Source organism: Lagenorhynchus albirostris, chromosome 4 (assembly GCF_949774975.1).
Source record: "Lagenorhynchus albirostris chromosome 4, mLagAlb1.1, whole genome shotgun sequence".
NCBI classification, from domain to species: Eukaryota; Metazoa; Chordata; class Mammalia; order Artiodactyla; family Delphinidae; genus Lagenorhynchus; species Lagenorhynchus albirostris.
This window is the reverse complement of record NC_083098.1, coordinates 95564446-95588683: the sequence shown is the minus strand read 5'-3', so window position 1 is coordinate 95588683 and position 24238 is coordinate 95564446. Positions and strand designations below refer to the sequence as shown.

The 24238-nt window shown below is 36.4% G+C and overlaps 1 protein-coding gene across 1 annotated transcript in view; it reads left to right on the top strand.

Annotated features, from left to right (window-relative positions):
• The window catches only part of TBC1D19 (TBC1 domain family member 19), a 153552-nt gene extending 137154 nt beyond the window's left edge, over positions 1-16398 (top strand). Inside the window, exons 17-21 of the mRNA XM_060147328.1 lie at positions 315-424; positions 2524-2615; positions 9683-9798; positions 15119-15189; positions 16192-16398. Coding sequence (XP_060003311.1) covers positions 315-424; positions 2524-2615; positions 9683-9798; positions 15119-15189; positions 16192-16266 — 464 coding nt within the window. The 3' untranslated portion in view covers positions 16267-16398. The remainder of the gene's footprint in view (positions 1-314; positions 425-2523; positions 2616-9682; positions 9799-15118; positions 15190-16191) is intronic.
• Positions 16399-24238: the final 7840 nt, after the last annotated feature.

Genomic DNA, 24238 nt, shown 5'->3' with positions numbered 1-24238 from the left:
GACTTTATGTAGTTTTTAAAAGTTACTTTGAATTTTCAATATCCCTATGTAGTTCCATTGTGTCATTCTTATTCTACTGTTGAGATTATAATATTTTATAATTTACTCCCTTCTTTTTAATTTTTAATGACTCAGTTTTTTATGTGTGCATATATTCCCTTTTCAACATGAAAAAAGAATATATATGTGATTCTAAACTTGTCTATGAATGAATATTATTACTAGAAAATATTTATTCTTTCATGTTTTGTGAACTTATTTTTTTAATTTTAGTAGTTCTGCAGTATTATTAATTAACTTTTTTGTTCTTTCAGTTGCACCACTTTGTTTTCTGTACCATGAACCTTCCAAATTGTATCAGATATTCCGTGAGATGTATGTGCGTTTTTTCTTCAGACTTCATTCCATCTCTTCTCATCCTTCTGTAAGTTCATAAAAAAAAAAAAAAAGATCAAAGCAGACTCTAATCAGTTTTTCCTTTCCTTAAGAAAAACAAATGTTAATTTGTGAGGTCAAGAAACACTTTTCTATAGAATAAATGAAAGAGAAGAAAAAATTGATATTTAAATAGTTTTAGTAATAATTAGAGAGGAAAAAGCCTTTTATCAATTGCATTTAAATTATCTTTTATATGTTGAAAGAAAAAACATAGCAATGTCTGTATTGTTTTCTTTGACAAAGGTGGCTAACTTCTTTGAATGCTGGTTTCCTCCTCTCTGAAACTCATTTCAGAGTTAATAATGAGTTTCTGTGGTGCTGTAGAGCAGTGTACAAAGCACCTGGTAGCACTTGGCTCGTGGCAGATGTTCAGTAAATAGATGGCTGCTGTTTTTATTGTTGTCGTTATGATTATCATCATCATCATCATCTTTTCTTTGTTAATGAAAAATAAACATGTATTTGTCCCTTATTTTTCAATTTGGCTAATTATCAGTTATCAAACTAGATATCTCCTTTGTGTTTATTCAATAGATGGCTCCTTGGCCTTAACATGAAATTCAAAGAGAAGCATACTGGGAGTTGAGTATTTGTATCTGTTTTATTTTGTCCCGTCCTTTATCATATCTTCCTTCCCCCACCCCCACCCTCCTTAGCCTGAGTAAAAGCAGTGTTTATTTTATTTCAGTTATACTTTTTCTGTCTTTGAGCCTGCTTTGGTCTGCTTGTGGGTAACTTGACTGACTCTCCAGAAAAAAACATTAAAAATTGGAATGTGTCAGGGCTACCAAGTTTCCCAAAAGAGGAGGCTGTCACTGCTACTCAACTAAATAGCAGTTCATTATCCTCCCCCCGCCATTCCTGTGTATTCCTATTCCACCTTCCTCTGTCTCCACTGTTGCTCTCATACATTGCTAGTGAAAGCAGGCAAGTAACAGAAATCCAGGATGTCACAGATGAACAAATGAAGTACCACCAATTATCTTGGGTTTCTTCTCTCTGAGACAACTTGATTTAATGCCTATATTGCATGAATATTTAATCTAGAATAACCAAAAATATATTAATAATTCTTTTTTCTTATAACTCATCCTTAGCCTCAGATTCCTTACTCACATATTCTGTACCATTTTATGCTTCAGAGTTTCAAAAAAATGTTTTTAACTGGCTGCCCAGTAGATACCCGTGATGTTTTCCCTGTGCAGACCACTGAAGCTTGCCACTGAGCAACTCTGGATATGCCTTCTCTATATCCGTGCTGACCTTCTCTATATCCGTGCTGACCCTAAGGTGTCCTTTTTCAGCTGATTGATTGGGACAGCCCTGCCTCTGCCCTTTCTTTATTCAGTGAAATAAAGACTTAATAGGCAGTCATCTCCTTTTCTGGCTTGCAGCCAGACTTAACTATTTGGAACCATGACAGCCTTATTTCTTTAGAAATTCAAAAAGAGGATTAAAACTTCCTTACAAAGATCAACGCTGAGGAATGCTGAGCTGCAAGAAAGACTTTATTCAGAGTTGTCAAGTAATAAATGCACTTGAAAAACCATCTACTTTGTGCTCTACAGATAATGCCCTTTTTAAAAAGTGGATTTCAGTTTTTAAAAAAGTTATCCTTATACTAAGTAATCAAACATTCTTGTTTGATAACTTCCTGATGCAAATTTCAAACAGTCTTTCTCTGGGGATGGATTTCAATGAAAGAGTTAAAAAAGCAGGAAATATTCTCCCTGATGGGTGAAACAGCTGGAAGGGAAGGGACATATGGAGGAGAAAGTGAAGGGTGTGGCTATAGCACCAGAGAAATACCTGGAAACTGGAATGCATCCAGAAAAAACTAATTTTGCTGGGCCTACGTGATACTATATGACTTACAGAGAAGCAGGCTTTTCTATAAAATGACGTTTTCCTTGAATTCCTAACATTACTACATGCCAGGTTACGTGGGGAGCCTATCGTTGTTAAAAAGGAAAAAATATTTATATTGATAATCTTTTTCTCATTTCCATTTGAATAATTTAATGGCAGAGTTCATTTTTAAATACTAAATTATGCATTTCTCTTGTGATTTATTATTGTATCCAGGGTATCGTGTCACTCTGTCTGCTGTTTGAAACTCTTCTTCAAACTTATCTCCCCCAACTCTTTTATCATCTACGAGAAATTGGGGCTCAACCGTGAGTATTTTTCTCTCCTAATTGAAGAATAAATTGATATCAGAAGGCTCTTTTTCATCATCAAAGATACAGTAACTTTTCAGAGACACTAGCCTAACAGTCTCCCCAATAAAACAATAATTATCAAGTAGTAAATTATAACTCGACATTGTGCCAGAAATTCTTGGGAGACTTACCAAAATCCTAATAGATTCTTATTTGCTTGGATTTTTGTGCTTAGTACAAGAATCACTAAAAGAACTAATTTCTATTCATAATGAAAGGTGTTGGCCAAACTGAGGCAAAAATTTGTGGAAACAAATACTACCTGAGAAATGTGATAATACTAAAATTAAGTCAGTTTAGGCCAAATTTATCAGAAAACAACTTATGAAAGACAGAAAAGTTAAAGTTTGCTGGCTTTCATTAAAGGAATCTAGATCGATTATTTACCAATGGTTGTACACTGTGATTTTTTTCTTCCAAAAGCTTGAATTTTTGTTCATTTATCTCAGTATGAGTTATCAATGAATATGTAGGGTACCTGTCACCTCATTATTATTGGTTCTCTTTTCTCTTTTTTAATTAACAGTGTCTTAAGGCAACAGAAATTTCCAAATGATTTATCAGTGTTTTGTTACTGTCTTTGTTTCTGTGTAACCATTTTCTCCTATATAAGGGCATATTTGAAAGGAACACTAACTCTTTGAGACCACAAAAGTAGTTAATGGGAAATAGAATCCATAGCCGATGGATGAGTGGGTGGGTGGGTTTAAGAGACAGACCCAGATTCAAATTCTATCTCTACTAAACTATAAAATCCTGATAAAATTATTTAATTTACCTAAGCCTCAATTTCTTTCTTTAAGTCAAGATAATTTAATTTATTCATCTTTAAAATCAAGGGAATTCCTACCTCATGGAGTTGTTTAAAGATTGAATATGTATATGTTTATATATTGATATATATATATACATATATACATATATATCTCCATTCTAAAATAACCATCGAATTTCAGACATTTTAGATCTTAGAAATGCCATTTATAAAACAACACCTCATATCATCCATTGATAACACCTAGGTGACACTCTTTCTTTTGTAGACATTAAAAAACAGGATTTTATTAATAATTAATATTATAAAACAAGAATATGGCAGAAATATTTTATATTACATACAAGTCATTTTTTCTTGTGGTAAACTGACCTTTATTTTACTACTGTGAAATGAATATTTGAATATAACTATCCTTTTCCTTACTAGAGTGAAGACATTTAGTTTATTGCTAGATGCTAAAATCCTGGCTTTTTTCTAGTCTATTTATACACTTTAATCATTAAAAGGAACAAATTTATTTCAGTGAATTATGATAAACATTAAAATTCTGATGCAAGAGAAAATATAAAAATTTAATTATCAGGCTAGAAATCAATTATTAAAAGACTTTCATGAATTAAAACTAATGCTATTAGAAGGTTTTTAATTTAGGATTTAATTTTTTTACTAGATATAGGACTCTTCAGGATATCTCCTTCTTCTTGAGTACTTAGTGCGTTTTATCTGTTATCATATTTATGGACATAAATTATTCATAATATTCCATAATAATTCTTAATTAACCTTTCAATATCTATAGAATCAGAGTGACATTACCACTCTCATTCCTGAGATTGATATTTGTATCTTGTTTCTCTTTCTTGATTATTCTGGCCAGAGGTTTATTAATTTTATTCTTCTTTGAAAGAGTCAGTTTTTGGTTTCATTGATTTTGTTTTTCTATTTTCAGTTTCATTGAGTTATGCTCTTTTTTTTTTTTTTTTTGCTGTACGCGGGCCTCTCACTGTTGTGGCCTCTCCCGTTGCGGAGCACAGGCTCCGGACGTGCAGGCTCAGCGGCCATGGCTCACGGGCCTAGCCGCTCCGCGGCATGTGGGATCTTCCCAGACTGGGGCACAAACCCATGTCCCCTGCATCAGCAGGCAGACTCTCAACCACTGTGCCACCAGGGAAGCCCTATGCTCTTTTATTTGTTATTTCCTTCTGTATACTTGCTTTAGTTTTGTTTTGGTCTTGTCTTTCTACTTGTTTAAGGTGAAATTTAGATAATTAATTTGAGACATTTCTTCTTTTCTAATGTAAGCAATAATGTTATAAATTGCCCTCAAAGCACTGCTTTACCTCCACTCAACAAATTTTGATGTGTTATGTTTTCACTTTCATTCAATTCAAAATGTTTCTTAATTTCTCTTGTGACTTCCTCTTTGACCATAGTTTATATAAAACTGCATTGTTTAATTTCTAAATATTTGGAAAGATATTATGTCTTTCTGTTATTATTTCTATTGTAATTCTGTTACAGTTAGACAATGTGCTGCATAAGATTTTAGTTCTTTTAAGTGTGTTGCAGTTTGTTTTATGACCCAGAATATGATCTATCTTGATGAATCTTCCATGTACACTTGAAAAGAATTTGTATGCTGCTAGTGTTGAGCAGAATGTTCTGTAAGTGGTAATCAAGTCAAGCTTGTTGATAATGTTCAAGACTTCTATACACTTGTTAATTTTCTGTCTACTTTTTCTATTGATTATTGAGAAAGAAGTGTTAGAGTCTCCAATTATAATTGTGAATTTGTCTTTTTATTTCTGCATTGCTATATATATTTTTACTTCATGTATTTGACTCTGTTTTTAGGAGAATTGATCTTTTTATCATTATGTAATGTCTTTTCCTAGCAATAAATCTACTATGTCTGATATAGCCATTCCAGCTTTCTTTTTATTACAATTTGTATAGTGTATTCTTTTCTGTCTTTTTACTTTTAACGTATTGATTATCAGTGTCTTTACTTTTCAGATGGCTTTCTTGTCAAAAGTATACTTGGGTCTTTCAGTGTGGCAGTTTGTCTTTTAATTGGTGTGTTTATTCCATTTACATTTAATGTAATTGATATTATTGGATTAAAATAATATCAATTGATATTATTTACTATCTTGATAGACATTTTTTTGTTTGTCCCATGTGCTGTTTATTCTTTTTGTCCTCTTTTCCTGCCTACTTTTTTTTTTTTAATATTTATTTATTTATTTTTGGCCACATCGGGTCTTAGTTGTGGCACACAGGATCTTTCATTGCAGCATGCAGGCTTCTCTCTAGTTGTGGTACAAGGATTTAGTTGCCCCACAGCATGTGGGATCTTAGTTCCCCGTCCAGGGATCAAACCCATGTCCCCTGCATTGAAAGGCGGATTCTCAACTACTGGACCACCAAGGAAGTCCCTCCTGCCTACTTTTGTTTGTTTGTTTGTTTTTAATTTATTATTTATTTATTTATTTTCTTTATTTTGGTCTGCATTGGGTCTTAGTTGCGGCACACAGGATCTTTGTCAAGGCATACAGGATCTTTTGTTGCAGCATGCGGGCTTCTCTCTAGTCATGGCATGCAGGTTTTCTCTTCTCTAGTTGTGGTGCGCAGGCTCCAGGGCAGGTGGGCTCTGTAGTTTGTGGCATGCAGGCTCTAGTTGAGGTGCATGAGCTCAGTAGTTGTAGCACGTGGACTTAGTTGCCCCACAGCAACTTCCTTGACCGGGGATCGAACCTGTGTCCCCTGCATTGTAAGGTGGATTCTTTACCACTGGACCACCAGGGAAGTTCCCCTCCTGCCTACTTTTGAATTGAATAATTTTTTACTCCATTTTATCTCCAGTATTGGATTATTATTTATACCTTTCTAAAAATATATTTTGATAAGTGTCTGTCTTAGTTCAGTCTGCTATAACAAATTACCATAAACTGTATGGCTTATAAACAACAGAAATTTATTTCTCACAGTTTTGGAGACTGGAAGTCTAAGATCAGGTTGCTAGCATGGTTGAGTTCCAGAGGACCATCTTCTAAGTTGCAGACTGCTTCTCATTGTATCCTCACATGATGGAGAGCAGAGAAGAAAAAGAAGCCCTCACATGACTCTTACGAAGGCACTAATCCCAAACATGAGGACCTACCTTTATAACTTTATCTAATGCTAATTAACTTTCAAAGGCCACACACCTCTTTCCTAATACCATCACATTGGGGGGTAATTTCAATATATGAATTTGGGGGTGGGAGTGGGGACACAAGCATTCAGTCTATAACAGTGCCCTAGGATTTACAATATACATCTTTAATTTATCCCTTCTACTTTCAAATAAACTCCAGGCCTGGAGGGTTTCATGGGCAAATTCTACAAAACATGTCAGGAAGAAATAATATCAATTATTGTTTTTCTGTGGCTGCTGTCAAGATCTTTGTCTTTAGATCTTAGCAGTTTGATTATGATGTATCTGGACATGGATTTCTTGGGTTTATCCTGTTTAGGGTTTGTTTAACATCTTAATTTGAGGCTTATTTCTTTTGCCAAATTTAGGAAGTTTTCAACCATTATTTCTTCAAATATTTTTTCTGCACCACACTCATTATCCTTTTCTTCTGGGACACAAATATTAAAACTTTTAGGCTTATCTCACAGCTTCCTGAAGCTCTGTTCATTTTGTTTTCAATCCTTTTTACTCTCTAGTTCAGATTGGACACTTCTATTGATTTATATTTAAATTCACTGGCTCTCTCAATGGTTATTTCCATTTTGCTATTGGATCCATCCAGTGAGGGCTGTTTTGTTGTTGTTGTTGTTATTGTTTTTGTTGTTTTTGTATTTATCAGTTCTAAAATTTCCATTTGGTTCTTAACAAAACTCAGAATTGTGCATTAGTAAGGGCAAATTCTACTATACATAAATTACATCTCAATAAACTGTATTTCTAAGAAATTGAATCTGTGCTGTATACTAGGGAGCAGAAGGCATGATGTGTGGTGCTGTTGTTCTAATAAGACACTGAGAGATCCAGTAAAATGAAACTAGTTGAAGTTAATAATTTAGGCTTAAAAGTTAGTAAATTATTTAAATTTAAAATAATTGGTGGCTAAAAGTTTCTTTGGCATCTATAAACAGATATTCTAAAACCAACCAAAAATCTTGATTTATCAATACTACTGCCTACATGTACTTCATTATATTAGAACAATAGTTATCTAGTATTGAGGAATTTCTGAAACTTGGGGGGTCCTTTTTCAGTCTCAAGAAAGTTAATGTGACACCAACAAAGGCAATCTCTCAATCCCATTTTCTCTTTTAAGAAAAAGTACAGATATTTATCTATATAACAATTTTAACAAAGAATTTGGCTAGAACCTCTCAGGGGCAGTCAAGTGATGTTTAATTGCCAATAGATAGTACAGAAATTGAGAGACTATTTAATCTCTTCAGGCACCAAAGCCAAAGAGTTTGTTTCCTGATTCTAGAGATAAATTGTTATTGTAACATAACCTATTTATGAAACAGTAGGATCTCATACTTCTTAGGACTTTTTTTTTTTTTTTTTTTGCAAAATAGAATTTAATTGAATTTTCTGGTTGATTTTTCAGAGTTCTGATGACCTCCTCTATAAAACTAAGGGTTTCAAATCAGAGATCTATTTCTAAGGTCCCTTATAGCTTTTCTTTTTTTTAAGATTTAATTTTATTTTTTATTTTTAGCAGCGTTGGGTCTTCGTTGCTGTGCGCAGGCTTTCTCTAGTTGCAGTGAGCAGGAGCTACTCTTCATTGTGGTGCGTGGGCTTCTCCTTGCGGTGGCTTCTCTTGTTGCAGAGCACAGGCTCTAGGTGCATGGGCTCAATAGTTGTGGCTCGCGGGCTCTAAAGTGCAGGCTCAGTGGTTTAAGGCACGGGCTTAGCTGCTCCATGGCATGTGGGACCTTCCCAGACCAGGGATCGAATCTGTGTCCCTGCATTGGCAGGCGGATTCTTATCCATTGTGCCACCATGGAAGTCCCCCTATAGCTTTAAAACTAGTTTTCTTTGTCTTTTTTCATCCTTTGTAGCCATTTGAGTGAAATGTAGGAATATAATTTATTGAATTGGAAATATGTGCAGCTATCAAGCTCTTTCAAGTATCTTGAATAAAAATTCAAATGTTCTAGGCTTGCCTGGAACTGTTAAGACTATAAGATCACCTCATTGATAGCTAATTAGTACACACCCTGAAAAACAGAATGTAGAAGTGAGTTTTCTAAAGAATGAACTATAACATAAAGTAGGACCCAGGAATATAATTCTTTCTCTTAATGCTTTTTTTTTTTTTTTTTTTTCCTGTATGCGGGCCTCTCACTGTTGTGGCCTCTCCTGTTGCGGAGCACAGGCTCCGGACGCGCAGGCTCAGCAACCATGGTTCACGGGCCCAGCCGCTCCGCGGCATGTGGGATCTTCCCAGACCGGGGCACGAACCCGTGTCCCCTGCATCAGCAGGCGGACTCTCAACCACTGCGCCACCAGGGAAGCCCTCTTAATGCTTTTGAGACCACTAATTTGAGGACTCATGGTTTCTCACCATTGTACTTTTTACAGCTTTTAATAGAGTATTTGAGGGTTTTTTAAATTTATTTTATTGAAGTATAGTTGATTTACAATATTGTGTTAATCACAGCAGTGTTTCAGTTATACGTATACATACATTCTTTTTCATATTCTTTCCATTATGGTTTATCACAGAATATTGAATATAGTTCCTTGTAGGAACAGTAGGACCTACAGCAGTAGGACCTTGTTGTCTATCCATTCAATACCATAATAGTTTGCATCTGCTAATCCCAAACTCCCCATCTATCTCTCCCCCCTCCCCCTTGGCAACCACAAGTCTGTTTTCTATGTCTGTGAGCCTGTTTCATACATAAGTTCATTTGTGTCATATTTTAGATTCCACATATAAGTGATTTCATGTGGTATTTGTCTTTCTCTTTCTGACTTCCTTCACTTGGTATGATAATCACTAGGTCCATCCATGTTGCTGCAAATGGCATTATTTCATTCTTTTTTATGGCTGAGTAGTATTCCATTGTATATATGTAGAGTGCTTGAGTTTTAAATGCCCATGTGATTTTTCAGACCCACAAAGGAGTTACCTAATAATGGAACTGGTTGAGTTCTTCTGATACTGCTTTTTGATGAGAAAAAATTCCACTGGTAAAATTTCTTTTTTTTCTTTGCTTACAGACTTCGCATATCATTTAAATGGATGGTTCGAGCTTTCTCTGGATACTTAGCTACAGATCAACTCTTGCTTTTGTGGGATAGAATCCTAGGGTACAACTCTCTGGAAATTCTTGCTGGTAAGAGTAAGTGCTTGTTTGTAAAACACATGCTTTTTATAGTAAAGCCCCTTTCCTTTCTGATATTCACCATCTGTAATTGGAATTTGAGTCTACAGTTGTCTTTCATTTCTAATTCATGAACATTTAGTAGATTTATCTGCCTTAGAAGACAAGCACTGAGATTCTGCAATCTAAATACGTCTGCATAACTGCCCATCACGTCTATTCCTAGTCTTTTTTCGTCGCTTCTAGGAATGTCCAGCTCCCCTCCCCTGCTTTTAATCCAGCCAGGGCTTACAGTCTCAGCACCTGTGAGGTTTGCACAGCAGAGTGTATGTATACTTCTGTTTTTTTCCTGACTCCTGTGACTACCTTAGTGTTCTGTTCTGTGCCCTTTCTCAACTACTACCTAAAATCCAAACTGAGACTGAGTCTCCCTGCATAGTTGAAATCTTAGCTCTTCTGGACTAGTTTATACTGAACTCAAAACCTTTTCCTTGTTGCTAACAGTCTCTGACTCCTGCCCTGGTAACTGAGTTTCCCCTTTTACATATTCTCTTAAGCCAAAAAGAAATTCATCTTTTTTTCAGAAAGCCACAAATCTATCTCTTATTTAATAATTAAGTTCTTACAACAGATATACACAGAGGGCAACTGTGTGATAACACATAGGGCACAGATTTCTTATATTATTTTGCTTCTCTGTGTGTAAAATCGACTCAGTTATTTTTATCATTGAAATTATCAGGGAATTCAAATAAGTATTATAGGGTTTTCACATGGAGAGCAGAGAATGCTGGTTCCAACCTTCTCCAGTTTTGTGACATTGAACAAATTATTTAATCTTTACCCAGTGATAGCATTGTAAATACACCTCTCTGGGCCATTTGGAAATAATGCTTAATTGATGACCCTTTTCTTGCAGAAGATTCTCTAGGTACCATATTAACATATTTTTGAATGCTGAAAGTTCGAGTAATTAGGTGGCATTTTGAAAAGGAAAATTGAGGTAATAATAAAGTACCATGAAGAAAAATGTTGCCCCTGGTATAATGAGAGGTATCATTTACTGGGGTTTTTAACAACTCCCAGTATCCTTCTATCTCAGTTGTTTTTAAAGCCCGTACAAATATGAGTTATGAAAAACTGGTCTGCCATCACCTCTTTTGGCTGAATGTAAGTGATACATACAATCTAGAGACAAAAGGGAATCCTAGAGGTCATCAGGTATAACTTCTTTTAAATATTTCTAACAGGCAGTCCTTATCCAGTGCCTGAACATTCAGCGTTAGATAATCCCTGTCTTACCAAGTAGCCCATTTCATTTCTGGATAATATAACTTTTTTTTTTTTTTGGCCACGTTACATGGCGTGTGGGATCTTAGTTCCCCCACCACAGATCAAACCCCTGCAGTGGAAGCACGGGGTCTTAACCACTAGACAGCCAGGGAAGTCCCTGGATAATATAACTTGTTAGAATGTACTACTGTTAAACCAGGATCATCATCATGTTTTTTTCTACTCTCTCACCCCCTCCTTTCCTCAAAGTTTTCTATTTTCCAGGCTAAGTAGTATTGTTTTTTGCTACCATTTCTCAGGTAACAGGATTTTAGATTTTCTACCAAATAACTCTTCTGGGTAGGGCATAAATTTTGAAGAGTATTGTATGTAGCTTTTTGTATCATTTCAGAAAACATTAGAGCATGTTAAAGAAATGGGCTCAGTATTAGAAAGTACTTTCTAATAATTAGGACTTTCCAAAAGTAGAATGGGCTTTTTAACTGTCATCTGAAGGGTTAAGAGGTTTTCTATCATGAAAGAAATGTTGAATTGGAAGACCTTCAAAGCGTCTTCCAATTTAAAGTCTCCCATTCTGTGACTTATCACCCCTCAGCAAACTGAAGTGAAAGAGAAATGAATGTTGAATGCTGCATTTGCTCTAAGCCACGTACTTTGCTGTAAGCTTAATACAGTAATTAAAAAGTTATTGATGTATAGGTAGAAATGCAGTTCACACTATTGCATCCATTCACTTTCTCTGAGTGTTTTTAAAAAATCAAGAGGGGCTTCCCTGGTGGTGCACTGGTTAAGAATCCACCTGCCAGTGCAGGGGACACAGGTTTGATACCTGGTCCAGGAAGATCCCACATGCCGCGGAGCAACTAAGCCCAAGCGCCACAACTACTGAGCCCCTGCGCCTAGAGCCCACATGCTCTGCAACAAGAGAAGCCACTGCAATGAGAAGCCTGCACATCGAAACAACGACCCAACATAGCCAAAAGTAAAAATAAATAAATAAATTTATTTAAAAAAAAGAAATCAACAGAGAAGAATTGTAGAACATCTAGAAATGGAATTAGACTAATGGGAATTCCTACCATGGAATTCAGATAAAGAGCCATAGGGTAGGTAATTGCATGTAGATGTGTATATAAGTTAGTTTTGATTATTTTATACATTTTTGGGGCTGAATATTTTGTGACCACCTTTTTTGCTCAAGTGAGCTTATGTAGTCTTTCGAAATATTTTAGTAAATATTACTGGTTTCAATTGTGAATAATTAGGGCCTTTTGAAGAACAGTTTAAAGCATAGGCGTCTTAATGTTCATGATAGAGTTGCTTAAAATTAATGAGAAAAGTTTAAAAGACCAAAAGTAAATATTTGATTTTCTATATTTCATATGAAGCATGACTTCAGTTGAAAATATCCCAGGACTCCCCTGGTGGCGCAGTGGTTAAGAATCCGCCTGCCAATGCAGGGGACACGGGTTCGAGCCCTGGCCTGGGAAGATCCCATGTGCCGTGGAGCAACTAAGCCCGTGGGCCACAGCTACTGAGCCTGCACTCTAGAGGCCGCGAGCCACAACTACCGAAGCCCGCGTGCCTAGAGCCCATGCTCCGCAACAAGAGAAGCCACCACAATGAGAAGCCTGCGCACTGCAACAAAGAGTAGCCCCCGCTCGCTGCAACTAGAGAAAGCCCACACTCAGCAATGAAGACCCAACACAGCCAAAAAAAAAAAAAAAATTTTTTTTAATTAAAAAAGAAAATATCCCAAAGTATAGACCTGTTTTCCTTGGCAAATAAACCTGCTGTGAGGAAGTACTGGGCAAAGCAATCATGAAGCAGACGGAAAGGAACTTCTGTGATGTGACACCAAGATAAATAAAGGTTGTGAGCACATAAGCATTTTGGATGCTGAAGTCAATTAGTAACTACTCTTTTATTCCCCCTCTTATCTACCTTTGGAAAAACTATATATTTCCCACCATGTAAAACTCTTTCCTGCTACAGCGGAAAATTTGACCATCCTGTCAAGCTTTCACCAACTCCGTTAAATTATACTCAAAAAAGGAAATAGTGACCACAACCCTTAGCTCCTAAAATGTCTCCATTTTCAAATATGATTCCAGATATTAGAAAACTATAAAGAAGTTGTTGGTCCACAGAAATGGTTTTCTTTGATATTCTTGTAGAAATGGAAGCTGAGGGACTTTAGGTACTTAAGTTTTCTCCATTTCAATTAAAGGGTAAATTCTTTGCCCCAGGTCTCTTATATCCCTTGTTACATATTAAATAAATCCCAGCTGATGACTTTTTAAATTTTGTTTTACCACTACCATGTATTTTTCTCCCAGAATTTTCCTAACTAGTTCTAATGCTTTTTCTGACAAACTGTCCAAAATCTGTTGTCCCCTCGAAAAATGCCTGTGCTTCCCAGTCACTCGGCCTCTATCTGGGGAAATTAAGAGACCTGTATCCTGACTTCTACTCCATAGGCATGACCCCTATCAGGTGGTCCAGAGCCCAAGACCACCATGCATCATCCTTCAGGCCATCTCTGGAAAACCATTCTTTTTTTTTTTTTAATTGAAGTATAGTTATTTACAATGTTGGGTTAATTTCTTCTGTACAGCAAAGTGACTCAGTTATACATGTATATACAGTCTTTTTTATATTCTTTTCCATTATGGTTTCTCCCAGGGGAAAACTATTCTGAGAGACAAAAAAGAAGGTGATTCTTAGGAAAGCACACAGATTTCTATATCAGGGATGAGTCATTACTGCTTACCTTCAAGCTCAAAAATGTCATCACATAGTGGTTAAATGCTTGAGCTCTAGGGCCAGAGTTGAGTAGTCACTCTACTATTTTCTACCTGTGTGACTCTGAATATGTCATCCAAACTCACAGTGCCTCAGTTTCTACATTAGTAAAATGGGGCTAACAATAGTACTTAACTCATTTTTGGTATTAGAACTAACTGCTATTATCATTATTATTACTTCCATAGTAAAAATATATTTTAAAAAAAACATTTGCATTACCTATGCAATATACTTAGGAACGAGTCCTCCAAATAATTTTAAAGATTCCTTACCATTCATTTTCTAAACTTTAAGGACTTGTTGGGTAGGGAATGTACTACCACTACTGGTGATGAAAAAAATGGGGAGAAGTCAAGAGTCACCTCCAGGCAGTATCGTTTCCTTATCAGAGTTGCCGGAACCTATTACATGGTCCTTCCATTGTTCATGATGACTCATTCACTTTCACAAAGTTTTATGGTAGATTATATAATAAGACATAACTCATGTCAGCATTACTCTCTTTTCATATGCAGATGATTAATGGGAACAAAAATCCAAATGTTTTCTACTCAGTATATATTATTGACCTTCAAGATGTTCTATAATGGTTTGGTTTATTTTCTTTTCAAAGTTTCAACTTCTTTTTCTGTGGCCAACATTAATGTAAATGTCAGGATCAATCCCACAGTAGCCCGCCCCACAGACGTATCCATTTATGACACTCTAAGAAAGTCAATGCTGAGCGTAAAAATATAAATATAACAAAATAGTATAAAAATATTTTTAAGGAAAGAATTTATTGCCACATTTTTATCAGGATACCTCCTTGATACATATGAAACATCATCTGATATATTTAAAAATTCAGTCTGCATATAACTTCTCAGAAGCCTCTCCATTGCATCAGTAAGAAACACCTGCATCAAAATAAATCTTTATTTATAAGATAGTCATTAGATCTTCATGCCATTTAAAAATTGTTACAATTGAAGTTATAGGTATGAAACAATTTATAAAATGGCTTTTTTAAAACCACTAAAATTTCCCTTTTTCCCAAAACTGCACCATCAAGCCACTGTTCTCCAGAGGAGACAATTTCCATTCATCACAAGGCCTTAACTCAGAATGCAGGATACAGTTGTGAAGCACTAATTCTGAGCCCTCATCGTGGGTTGTGGGCATAGCAGTAAATTGCCTGGCTGATGAGTAGACCAGACCAGCAGTTGAAATAGTGTGCATTCTTTTCCAGTCCTGGCAGCTGCTGTGTTTGCTTTCCGAGCAGTGAACCTGATGGAGGTGACATCACTGGCTGCAGCTGAAGTAAGGATAAGTTTCACTCAGATGGGATGGAAATAGTTCCTGAGAGATTGCCAGGCTCGGGCACTTTAGTATCAGATGCATAGGACACACATTACTCGCAGACTAATTTTTTAACTTGGGTAAAACCCGTAAGTTCTGAGCTAAGTAATATTAAGTATTCAGAATTCCTTAATTACTTGAAAACAATGTTCTTGTGAAGAAGTCATAAACAAGATTATTATGGGAAACCACTATAACCATTACAGGAAACAAGATACCTAATAGTTTTAATAGAAAGTATTGGGGCTTATGTTGCATTTTCTTATAATTGTTCATATGCTCATAGAGCAAAGACAAACTAGTTGAAAGAATTAAAGAGCATGTGTTTGGATGATACAGTAAAGATACATGGGCTTTTTGTTTATTTTTAGTTGTGAGTTAATTATTTAAAGCTTGTTCCTTTTCAGTAGTATATCTTACACCTGAAGCATGGTTCAATTAAATAGTGGCTTACAATATTACTCTATTTGTTATCTCTCATAGAAATGTACATTTTATCCTTAAAATAGCTGCCTACATTCTTTGTTTAAAGGGAAGAGGATGTTTATGCATCTTGCAACTGAGTAAACATTAGTTCCATCTTAAGGTGATTTCCTAAAGTCAGTTACTCCTTAGTATAACGGGACTAGGATTCATAATGTACGTTTATTTATAGAAGCAAGTTGAAATGTTAGACCTCTTATAAACTCATGCTACCTTGTATATTTGAAGAAGGCTCAAGACTAAAGGCCAGATTATTTTCTACTGCACATTTGAGTATTTTGCACATGTTCTAACATTAAGATGTTCAGAAAAGAGAAAGAAGGTTGTAGCTTCAGTACAGAGATTTGGGACCAATCTGAAGAACTTAGAGTGTGTTGATATCAGAATTACATTGTAAAGGTGTTTCTGTGTTTATTTCATAGGCTTCACTTTGCTGATCAGAATGCCGGTATTAATCATTCCTTTTGTTTTTTGTTTCAGGCAGTTCTTGCTGACCTTTCTACTTTAAAAGTTATGCCTCTTCTTCAAATTTTTCTGTTTGCTACTGTCACCTGATCTTCTTCAAGGTCACTGACAACACATCTAGTTTTTCATTAGAAAGTAATCATGAACTATGCAAACTCTGCATAAAACCAAAATTAAACTTTGCATATAAGCCAATAAAGATCATGTTCCTCCTCAGTTAAACCTAAGTAGTTTTTCACTTTTTGAAACAATAACTCTGCACACCACGTATTGCACTGCATGCTGCTGATTTTCAAGAGAGAAGCAGTAGATATAACTTCTGCTAAATTGAGCATACATAGCATAGATAACCCTGGCTTGTAAAAGGCATGTAACAATATATGCAATAAGAACTAAAGATACTGTAATAAACTTGAATAGGTAATGTAGCCTCTGGGACAGTTCTCTTATGTCAGTTTGTAAATTTATCTCTAGATAATGAATCATTTTGTCTTATAAATTGCATTTCACTCAAAGCCAGGGGTGGGGTAGGATGTGGGAAGACTTGAAAAAGATAATGCTTTTAAGTAGGAATTCAAATGTACTTTGGTGTTTTTAACAACTTTTCTCTCATCAGAGATCTAGATCCCTCTCCATTTTATTTCTCTCTCTATTGGGGAAGGTTAAATACAGTTGTCTCCACCTGACAGTTTTATTCATCACTTTCTGAAAAAAGAAAATAGAATGATCCCTTTAAATTTCTCAACCTTCCATCTCTTAGTTAGAAGACTTGACACTGCTGAGATCTGTTGCCAGATTCCATTACTTTGGAAGTTTACAAAGAGGACACCCAAGGACTCAATGAAGGGAATGAAAAATCAAAACCATATGCACTTTTTTTTTTGCGGTACGCGGGCCTCTCACTGTTGTGGCCTCTCCCGTTGCGGAGCACAGGCTCCGGACGCGCAGGCTCAGCGGCCATGGCTCACGGGCCCAGCCGCTCCGCGGCATGTGGGATCTTCCGGGACCGGGGCACGAACCCGTGTCCCTTGCATCGGCAGGCGGACTCTCAACCACTGCGCCACCAGGGAAACCCCATATGCACTTTTACTGAAGTGTGGTTTAATGAGATTTACTTCTAGGGCAGAGCAGCTTAGCGAGACCAGAAGTAGGTATTACACATTCATTCTAGAACTGAAGACATTATGCAAGGCATCAGTCTTATTTTGGTCCTTATTGTAAGTAGAGGGTCTTATTTTATATTACTTCTTAGAGACCTAACATTTCTATAATGCAGAATGATAGAATGTGGGAAAAAAAGTCCAAAAATCATTCTTTCAATTTTATACTCAAATTCAAGATGCTGATCACTTCAATAAAATTCTGAATCAATGGATTGATAGTCTTACTGAATGCTTAGAATTGTATTAAGTTTTATCAAAATCTAGTTCTGGAGTCTTTTATTTAGAGAGTATATTTTTAGGAAATGTATGAGGTTTAGCACAGGACTTCAAGTGTGGTGGAATTTTATATAACTACTAGTTATTAATTTGGAAATCTACGTAAATGCTTTTATTCATCAGGTACTTGTTGACTTATTGAGGACTAAATAATCATTTATTCAGTGATTGATTCTTAATAAACTCCATGTTATTGCTTTTGAAGGCGATAAAATTATAATCATACGCTTTACCATTCTGTGTATACAAATGCACATTCATCACAGGGATAAGCATATACCCATGACTGTTAGGAAGAGAGAGAGTTTTAAATGATTAAGGTCAAATGTGTACAGATACACCCACCTTTGGCTTTTTTCTTTAGGAGAATATTCATAAGCTTTTTTAAAAGTAGCAATGTAGTAATGTAGTGGGAGAAACATTAAATTGGAGGAGTTCTTGTCCTAGCTTGAAGTCCCCAGATAATCTATTCTCTCTTATCTGTAATTTGGATGGGGTATGCGGGGGAGACGACAGGCAGCATGAAAGTTTTGTATTTGCTCTGTTTACCTTACAGGATTGAGTAAGACCAAATGAGAAAATACATTTGACAGTGATTTTTTTTTTTAACTACAAAGCACCAAGCAAATATAAGAGGTTGTCAGTAATTAATTTTGTTTTGTTTTATTTATTTATTTTTGGGCTGTGTTTGGTCTTCGTGGCTGAGCGCAGGCTTTCTCTAGTTGCGGTGAGCCGGGGCTGGTCTTCGTTGCGGTGCGCGGGCTTCTCATTGCGGTGGCTTCTCCTGTTGCGTAGCACGGGCTCTAGGTACTCAGGCTTCAGTAGTTGTGGCTCGCGGGCTCTAGAGCGCAGGCTCAGTTGTTGTGGTGCCCAGGTTTAGTTGCTCTGCGGCACGTGGGATCTTTCTGGACCAGGGCTCGAACCCATGTCCCCTGCAATGGCAGGTGGATTCGTAACCACTGTGCCACCAGGGAGGTCCCAGTAATTAATTTTAAATATGACATTTTAAGATCAAGTGGTAGAAGATAATATGTGAAGAATGCCCAACTTCATTAACATTTGTATGACTTTGATAATTTGAGACTTCTATATCTATAAGAAAATGAATGGACCATGGCATAGCAGATCCTTTCATTTGGAACAGGTGGCTCTAGCCAGTCATTCTGAACCTGAACCCCAAAGCCAAACCTAGTAGGCTGCCACACATTTCGCTGCTGTCACAAGCCCCTCTCAGCCATATGCTGCTCTTGGCTGCTTGTTAAAATACTGCACTGAGGGCAGTCAGGCTGCCTTGCCCACTCCATCTCTAGCTACACTCACACTACTTCTCTTGACCTCCTTCCTCCAGCATTCTCCCACGCCATCTCCTACCAACCCCTGGCAGCCCCTCACGTAGGCTCTGCCAGTGATCCCAGTGATCTGAATGACCAGTGATAATTACATCATTATTCTGCCTGTGGCATTCTTACTGGTGGTGAAATAGCCTAATAGACGAATGGCATTTGGCTCTTCTGGATTTCAATTCACTCACTATGTATGTATGTAATATGTATGACCTTATATCGTGGAAGAGTTTATTGAACAATGTTTTAGATCAGAATGTTTTGGTAATGCAGCCTTCTGGCTAATTGAAATTTTCAGTGTATCTTAAATGCATAGCACCCACTTACACTCTGCATGTACTCTCTCTGCCTATTTCACAGAGAAAATAGAGACCATTAGGCTTGAACTCCCTCAGCCTTCCACTTCACAACTTAGCTTTATTCCCCTATACTTATCTTCTTCCTTGTCTCAGGAAGTATCTAATCTGTTCTTGCAGCTCTCTAAATACAGGTTCGATTGTGTCACTTACATGCTTAAAAATTAAACGATACCACATTGCTTAAAGGATAAAGTCCAGGCTCTGTAGCAGAGTGGGGGAAATTCACCGCAGCTTGACCTTTCCATTCCTGTTCTCTCACACTGATCTGTTATCCTGTGCTTCATCCTCACCAAATTACGTGCTCATCCTCAACCAGCTATGGCCTTGTACTTTATCTCTGCCAGAAGGACCTCCATTTTTCAAGGCCCCACTAAAAAACTCTCCTCTGCTGTAAGATACCCTGGAGCCTATAAATTAGAATTAATTACACCCTTCTCTTTGTTCTCATAAAACTGCTCATTTACTAATATGGTGCTTAGAATATTGAGTGATAGTTTTTTGTATATGTATTGAGTCTCACATCACTTTGTTCTGAAGTCAATTTTCATTGACTAGTCCTAGGAATGGGAGATGAAAGAAGAAATTTGTCCATGTGTGTTTGTACCCCCGGACTTGTTCTAAAAATTGTTGGAATCTGTTCAACAATTATGTTTTTCTTAAAATATAATTCCTCCTAAGTATCTATAGTCTCCGTTCTTCTGCAAAGGCTCTAATTTTTATTTGGAGATCTACCCCTCCTCCATGCGCTTCAGATGAGGCTGACTCCCACCTCCAGGACCTCTGGGTCCTGGCCAAGCCATCATTATGTACCATCTCTATGGCCACAAGAATTGCTTCAGGATCCGTGCAAAACCTAAGACTGTGCAAAATCAATGAAACTTGATTATGAGGCTTTGGTTTAATCTTTCAGGGAAGCTGCATATGAACAAGAGAGGATATAGGGTCTGGAGCTGCTGCAGCCTAGGAATGCAAAAAGCGAGAAGCTGCTCTGTTGACCTTGTTAATTCCCAGGTCACACTCCATCAGTCTACCCCTGGACTGTTTTGTTACATGAGCCAAAAGATTCTCTTTGCAATAGAAAGGATCCTAACTGAAGGTATAGTTATTTTACCTTTTAGGTGATCCTCTACAACATGGATATCATCTTTGGTACAGGACCCCTATCTACACACTGGTTAAACTAGCAGAATCTTCTAAAACTTTTTTTCAGTCAAGACACAAGGATGAAATCTGTGTTCCAGATGTACTAAGCAACCTGCAGTACCTTAAACACATGGTATGTCTCTCTCTCCTTTGGCCCTTTGCCCATACAGCACCCTCTGCTTGGAATGCCTTCTCTTCCCTCTCTACCTAACTCTTACTTGTACCTCAAAACCCAGCTCAGGTGTTGCATCATCAGGGAAGATTGCTTCTCTTATGAATTCTCCTCATACCCTAAATATACGTAAGCAGTATCCTAATGATACGTTAGCTTGTCTTTGTCTTCCACTAGACAGATTCCTAACGGGCAAAAATGGTTTCTTTTTCAGCTTTATATCTCTAGAACCTGGCATATTTCTTGCCCATAGTGAGCTTTAGTCAGTGCTTATTGAATGAACAAATGAAGTCATCTATTTGACTCATTTTACTGATGAGGAAAATTGCTCAGTTCAGAGTAATATCTCCACTTGTTCAGTGTCACTCAGCTATTTTACCTACTAAGTTGATTTGTGGAGTTGCCTGTGGAAGTCCAAAAAGTAGGAATATTTTGAGAGAAAAAAATGTACACGCTTCAGCTCACTCAAGTTATTTCATTTAAGTCAACTTTATTAAGATATAATTTATGTACAATTAAATGTATTCATTTAAATTACACAGTTCTATAAAGTTAGACAAATGTATAAACCCACATCACCACCACCACAGTCAAGGTGCAGAACATTTCCATCACCTGAAGCAATTCTCTTTATGCTCCTTCCCATTTGCTCTTCCATATGCACGTTCATTCCAAACTACCATTGATCTGCCCTGTTCCTAAATATTACATTGGTCTTTTCTGGAGTTTCATGTAAATGGAATCATACATATGTACTCTTTTGTGTCTGACTTCTTTTGCTCAGCATGATGTTCTGAGATTCATCCATGTTGTGTGATTAGTTTTCCATTCCTTTTTATGACTTAGTTGTATTTCATACAGTTTGTTTGCCCATCATTGTTAACGGCCATCCATGTTGTTCTCATGTTTTCGTGTATTATGGATACAACTACTATAAACATGTGTGCAGGCCTTCATGTAGAATATCTTCATTTCTTTAGGGTAAATACCTAGGAGTAGAATTTCTGAGTCATGTGTAAGCATAAATTTAACTTTCTAAGAAACTTCCGAACTCTTTTCTGAAGTGGTTCTACCAGTTTACATTCCCACTAGCAATTTATAAGAGTTCCAGTTGCTCCAGATACTCACCAATACTTGGTGTTATCATGTTAGTCATTCTAATAGGTGGTTTTAATTTGCATTTCCCTAGTTACTTATGATGTTGAGCATCTTTTTATGTCCATTTGCCATTTATATATATCCTTTTATGACGTGTCTAAATCTTTTGCCCATTTTTAATCAGTTACCTGAAGTTGTAAGAATTCTTTATTCTGTTTACACTTCTGGTTTGTAAAATTTTCTCTCAGCCTCTGGCTCGTCTTTTAATTTTTAACTATCTTTTAAAGAGCAAAAGTTTTAATATTGTTGAATCAGTTTATCCATTTTTTTATGGTTCATACTTTTTGCCTCTTATCTAATAAATCTTTTTATAACTCACGGTTACAAAATTTTTTTCCTATGTTTGTTTCTAGAAATTTTATAGTTTTAGCTCTTATATTTAGGCCTTTGATTCTTTTTTTTTTTTTTAGTTAATTTTTGTGTATGGTACCAATTAAGGGTTGAGAGTCACATTTGGCATATGGATGTACAATTGTTCCAGCACCATTTGCTAAAAAACTATCCTTTTATGTCAGCACCTCTGTATAAAATCAATTGATCATATGTCTATGGGTTTACTTCTGGACTCTTTATTCTGCTCCATGGATTCATGTCTATACTTATTCCAATATCACACTGTCTTGATTTTTGTAGCTTTAGAGTAAATCTTGAAATCAAGTAGTATAAGTACTCTAATTTTGCTCACCTATGTCAAAACTATTTTGACTGTTTTAAGTTATTTGCATTTCTAAATAATTCTTAGAATCAGCTTTTCCATTTGTACCAAAAAACAAAAAAGCTGCTACAATTTTTATTTTTATTGAGATAGCATTAAATCTATAAATAGGTTTGGGAACAATTGATAGCTTAACAATATTGAATCTACCAATCCATGAATATGGACTATCTCTTCATTTTCTTTAGGTTTTGTTTAGTTTCACTCAGCAATATTTTGTAGTTCTCCATGTAGAGTTCTTTCACATATTTTGTTAAAATTATCCCTAATTATTTCACTTTTTATGCTATTGTAAATGGTATTTTTAATTTCAATTTCCAATGGTTTGTTAATATACAGAAATACAGTTGCTTATTTTATATTGACCTTGTATCCTGAGATCTTGCTAAACTTACTACTTCTAGTATCCCTTTTTGTAGCTGCCCTAGGATTTTCTACATATACAATGTGTCATCTATAAATAAAGACACTTCTACATTTTTTTCAAATCTATATGCCTTTTATTTCTTTTTCTTCCTTTATTCACTGACTGGAACCTGCAGTAGAATATAGAAGTGCTGCAGCTCACCTAATTTTAAATTAAATGTACTCCTTTCTTGAATAAGTGCAACATATATTTAAAATATATGTCCATTTACTAGTTTGGCCAGTTTAGGGATTAAACGGTGGAAGGAAATGAGACAGATTCAGAATGAGGTGGGGAGACATACTGGTACAAAGTAAAGATAACTTTGTTAAGTTTTATTTTGCTGATGATCCAAATCGCTTCTTCAGATCATTTAATTAAACAATTGGCTTCAGGTATTAATGTCTTTGTTATGTTAATTAGGTGATTATTTTATATTACTTCAACTATTCTTTACCCTTGAAACTTTTTTCTTAGATATGTGGTATGCATGTATTTATTCAACAAACACTAAATGCTTACTCTGAACGAGGTACTATTCTGGGTGCTCATGTCTATACGTATTTGTATGTTTGCTTTTTCAGTAATAAATGTGGTAAGAGACATTACTTCTTCTGGAAGTACAATACTAACACCTCTTTTTTTGAAGTAATGGTGCTATCCCTCTTACGATAGGAAGAATGATGTCTCCCCAAAGATTTTCATGTCCCAATCCCTGAATCCTGTGAATGTGTTACCTTACATGACACAAAGGCATGTTGTTTGTGTGATTAATATAAGGGATTTGAGATGGGGCTATTATCCTGGATTATCAGGTGGATTCAATGTAATGACAAGGGTCCTTATAAGGAAAAGAGGGAGGCAGGCAGGAGTATCAGAGTCAGAGAAGGGTTTGAAGATGCTATGCTATTGTGTTTTTTTGGTTTGTTTTTTAATTCTTTCCTTTTTATATATATATAAATTTATTTATTTTTGGCTGTGTTGGATCTTCATTGCTGTGCGAGGGCTTTCTCTAGTTGTGACAAGCAGGGGCTACTCTTTCGTTGCGGTGCACAGGCTTCTTACTGCGTGGCTTATCTTGTTGCGGAGCTCGGGCTCTAGGCGCGCGGGCTTCAGTAATTTGGCACGCGGGCCCAGTAGCTGTGGCTCGTGGCTCTAGAGCGCAGGCTCTAGAGCACAGGCTCATTAGTTGTGGCGCACGGGCTTTGTTGCTCTGCGGCACGTGGGATCTTCCCAGACGGGGGCTCGAACCCGTGTCCCCTGCGTTGGCAGGCGGATTCTTAACCACTGTGCCACCAGGGAAGCCCTATGCTATTGGTTTTGAAAA